This window comes from Pteropus vampyrus, unplaced genomic scaffold (assembly GCF_000151845.1).
Source record: "Pteropus vampyrus isolate Shadow unplaced genomic scaffold, Pvam_2.0 Scaffold15, whole genome shotgun sequence".
NCBI lineage: Eukaryota > Metazoa > Chordata > Mammalia > Chiroptera > Pteropodidae > Pteropus > Pteropus vampyrus.
Window position 1 is genome coordinate 8,513,590 of NW_011888796.1, and position 4,953 is coordinate 8,518,542.

At 31.6% G+C, this 4,953-nt stretch overlaps 1 protein-coding gene across 1 annotated transcript in view; it reads right to left on the reverse strand.

Annotated features, from left to right (window-relative positions):
* KIAA0586 (KIAA0586 ortholog) overlaps nucleotides 1-4,953 on the reverse strand; it is an 85,539-nt gene that overhangs the window by 24,416 nt on the left and 56,170 nt on the right. The window contains exons 29-30 of the mRNA XM_023527206.1: nucleotides 4,675-4,829; nucleotides 1,762-1,870 (exon numbers count right to left, since the gene is read on the reverse strand). Of these exons, the coding sequence (XP_023382974.1) occupies nucleotides 1,762-1,870; nucleotides 4,675-4,829 (264 nt within the window). The remainder of the gene's footprint in view (nucleotides 1-1,761; nucleotides 1,871-4,674; nucleotides 4,830-4,953) is intronic.

Sequence of the window (4,953 nt, forward strand, 5' to 3'; positions counted from 1 at the left end):
CTTCATTATCTTCAAGGCCTCTGTGTATGAGATAGGATTGAATTCCTTCAAGGTCACCCAAAGTCCTGAGAACCCTAGAGGATTATTTTGGCACTCTGACTCTCCTATTCTCTGAAACATTTGGCCATGTCTCAGAGTTTCATCAGAGAAAAAATAAAACCCAGAAAATGTATGGGAAAAAAGTCAAAACTGACTGTATTTGCCAAGGCAATTATATTCATTCAAAAAATATTCAGTATGGAGATACATATCAATTATAGAGTGAAACACTTGGCTTCTATTTAAAATGCTCTATTTATAGCTCACTGGGTATTTATTTGTCTTAGTCAAAGCTGACATAGGTCTGCTCTCCTAACTTCTGTATTCAATGTAAAATTAAATGAAACAAATTTACACACATTAAGTTCACTGTTCTAAATTCTTTCTAAATAAAACTTCCTCTTACCAGTAACAACTTAGTTTCTTTTATTCCAATGATTTTTATTGACTTATTAAATGATAATTGGACATTATTTAATGGCATTGTTGTAAGTCAACAAAAATTTAACTGTTGCCATCTTGTGGTCAGACATTCATTTAGATGAAATAATGTCACTTTCCTAAAGAGAGATATTTACCTTTAAAATCCTACCAAAGACATTTTCCTATAAGCTGAGAAAAATGATCATTTTACTGCATATAACATCCCCCCAGGAGACATTTATAATTTTAAGAAATTATAACTTTTTAAAAACTAAATTAAATGTAAAGTCATTGACCATGAATGATAACGGTACTCAGCTGAAGGACATTATCAGTCCTGATACTATGGTAGTAATATTCATTTGCTTTACATACTGTCATGATTAATTTTTAAATACCATAAGAAGAGTTTTATAGGCAATTATCCATAGGATTCTAAAATATAATATTAATGCTACTATACCACGGTAACGTTAAAAAAGCAGTTGGGAAGGCAAAGTTGTCACAAGTTGGAGCAAGAGAGAAACAGAAAACAAACAGGAAAGTAAAAACCTAAACCTCATATAGCATAATCTTAATAAATTGCTTCTTAATTTGGGGCCTCCCTAAAATGCCAAATGCATAGTTATATTTGCAATTATACTGGCACTCAATAAGTGGAATAAAAAAGCATAATTATAAAAACAAAGAAAAACATTTCACCACTTAAAATATTCCAAATACTTCTTCCTGGATTGTGAATAGAAAGTTTTAAACAGAAGACTTCTTAATTTCTACTGCTAAATTTCAGAATTAGGTTATATGAAATTTAAATGACTAAGAAGCAAGAAAAGTTCATTCATATGATAGCATTTAATGTAAGAATTCTTTTTTTTTAAGTTGTACTTGGTCAATATCACCACAAAACACTAAATAACCTTTACAAAGCACCTTACTTAACAGCCACAACCCCTGACTTTATCATATTATAATTCAAAACAGACAACTATGATATAGATACAAATCCATACGTAGATAAAAAGACATTCACTTGTACAAGAACCAAAAGGTAAGATTAAAGGAAAAACACTAGCTGAGAGTTTTTTAAATCTATTTAGCAATAGAGTTTATTGGTAAAAAGAACTAACAAATATATCGTCAAATATGATACCAGATTCTTTAAATGGACCAAATGAGAAAAAACAGACAAAAAGAAGACTTAGCAAGATGTATGTAAAAGTAAAGATTTCTCATTACATATTTGTTCGCTATCAGGACAAGTATCAAACTATTATATCATTACAAGAAAATGAATCTTACCTTGCTGTTGTGAAAGTGAAATTTCCGATTTATTTCTCACGTGTATTATACGACTTTGTGCTGGCTTGTGTTCAACTTGCTTCACATCTTGGTCTTGCCTTTGTTGGTACTAAAGAATTTAAGACATGAAGTCATAGTATTATTTTTTAAGTTACTTTAAAATAATTTGAACAATTAAATTACTTAGGTGCATGCCTCCTAGTTGCCCAAATGGGTGATAGAGTACATGTTACTAAAGATATTCCAAACAAAATCTTTAAAAAGATTTGGATAACACACATAGATTTCAAATATTCAAATCATTTTTATTTTTACTAGAAAATTCAGAGCTACTTATAAATCAAACTATTCTTGATATATATGCATGAGGGATTTAGACAAGATAAAACTTAATTTGGCTGTAAGCTCTCCCATATTACTATTTTTGCATAAAATGAACATTTGCATAATGCACTGCAATTTCAAAAAGCTTTTATATATAGTAACATCATTTAATTCTCACAGGTATAAGAGGTATTGTTATACTCTTTGCCATTCAAGAAATGTACACTCTACCATAAGCCTCACCGTCACTCCTCCTTACCTACATAACCTAAACGAATTTGGAATTTACAGCAGTCAAAAATTCCTTCACAATCACACATCACAAATTGTGATGACTTTAGCCATTTTCTTTCTTCCCTTTCCTAATTTATGGGCCTAATTATAAATGAGTCCCTAAAAAACAGCTATTAGGTATATTTTGACAGGAACTTAAAAAGTTATCTCTGGACTCATCAACAACTACAAGCAGAGAAGGATCTGAAACACCTGTCCACATGGACTCAAATGTAAACCACCCTGACTGGCAGGCACCTATTTACAGATAAAAGCGAGTAACTTTAGACTGCAGTAGTAACAACTAGCTTTAACTCTGGTCTTCTAAGTTTAGAGCCATTTGTCATGTAGGTTTCTGCCTTGAAACAAGTATTATTTTGGTGTGCATTTCTAAGATGAATACTATGACTATCAATGGCTACTTCAGCTTAGAACCTCCATATTGGCTCCCTTCCCTAACCATAGTGATTAAGAGCTGAGCATTGTGGATCTAAACTGTTTGTGTTCAAATCTGGCTGTCATTTTCTAGCTTTGACCTTGGGCAAGTTATTAACCCCTAATACCTCAATTTCCTCATTCATAAAATGGGGATAATAATAATAACTATCTCATGAGGTTGTTATTAAGTATTAAATGAATTAAATATGTAAAGAACTTAGAACAGCATCTGGTAGAGTAAGTACTGTGTGTGCTATTATTATTACTAGCCATACTTCTCTGATAAAGAAATCTAACAAAGGAATTTTTTGAGGTCCATTCTTCAGGTAACACTTCATAGTTTTATTTTAAAATAGGCCAACAATTAAAGGAAAGCAATCTTTATTTTCAAAATAGTTTTACTGAGATATAATTGATAGACAACAATCTTCACATACTTAAAGTATACAATTTGCTAAGTTTTGGCATATGTATATAATATACCCATGAAACAATCACCACAGCCGAGATAATATATTGAACATATCCATCAATCTCAAAAGGTTTTTCAGATCCTTTTGTGTTCTTTGCCATTACTATAGATTAATCTGCATTTTCTAGACTTTTACATAAGTGGAATCACAGAAAATGCACATCTTTTTTGGGGGGATGGGGGTTCTGTCTTCTTTCCCTCAACATGACTTTTGTGAGAATCATTCATGTCATTTTATGTTTCGGTAGCTCATAGCTTTTTATTGCTGAATAGTATTCTTGTATAGACTATACCACAGTTTGTACATTGTTTGTACACAGTTTGTACATTGTGTTGTTTCCAGCTTGGGGGATACTACAAATAAAGTTGCTACATTCAAGTACAAGTCTTTCTGTAGACATATGTTTTAGTTTCTCTTAGGTAAATACTTAGGAGTGAAATGCCTGGGTCATATAGATGTTTAACCTTTTAAAGAAATTGCCAAATTGTTTCCTAAAGTGGTTGAATTATCTTACATTCCCAACTAGCAGAGAGTTCAGTTGCTCCACATCCTTGCCAACACTTGGCATGTCAGTCTTTTTAATTTTTAATATTCTAATGGGTGTGAAATAATATTTCTTTGTGGTTTTAATGAGCATTTTCCTAATGATTAATGATGTTGAGAATCTTTTTATGTGCTTACTTACAATCAGATATCTTCTTTAGGTAAGATATCTGTACAAATACTTTACTTTCTAATTGGATTGTTTGTTTTCTTCCTATTGAATTCTGTGAGTTCCTCATATATTCTGGACACAAGATAAGTGATTTGCAAGTATTTTCTCCCAGTCTTTGGCTTGTCTATTCATTTGCTTAACAGTGTTTCTGAGTACAGATCAAATAACTGATGGTAATGTGTCTTGAAGAGCAGAAGTTCTTATTTTGATAAGACCAATTTGGAAGTTTTGTTCTTTCATGGTTTAACTCACTATGAAATTTCTTATTTTTTATGGTAACACATTTTGCAAATTTTAATGTAATACATATTTACTGAGTACCTACTATGCACAAATCACTGAGCTAGAAATTGCATGGGGTTACAGAGATATAAATGGTAATAGCTACCTAACCTAGGTAACAGGTATTTTATACACATTAATTTATTTTTAAAAAATTTAAATTTTTAAATTTTTTTTAAAAATTTAATGAGGAAATTGAGGCTTAGAAGAAGGCTAAGTGATGTGTTCGAGGTCACAGCTAGAAATGAAATGAACTAAGGTTTATATCCTGGCTAGAGTAAGTAAATAAAGGAGGCATGAGCTGAGGCTATCTGACTCCAAAGACTATGCTCTTAAGAGTGTACCATGCTAAGGCAATATTGTTACCATTCTCATTTTAAATAAAGTAAAGTACTATTGACTGGGTACCTGAGGAAAATCTTCAGCTGCTACTGGTAATTTAACATCATTTTCTTGTGCTGTCAGAAGTGTTGTGGGAAGAGAAAGATGAGAATCTGGCTGCAACTCCAGTTCTCTCATACTCATTGGACCATGACTAGCACATGAATCTTCATAAACACCACCTGTTATCAAATATACAAACAAAAAGTTAAAATAAATTGTTTCTCTTAGACAAAGAATAAATAATTGACTAAAATCACCAATATTTCTTACCTACTGAATTAGAAGTAGCAGTGTACTTCAACC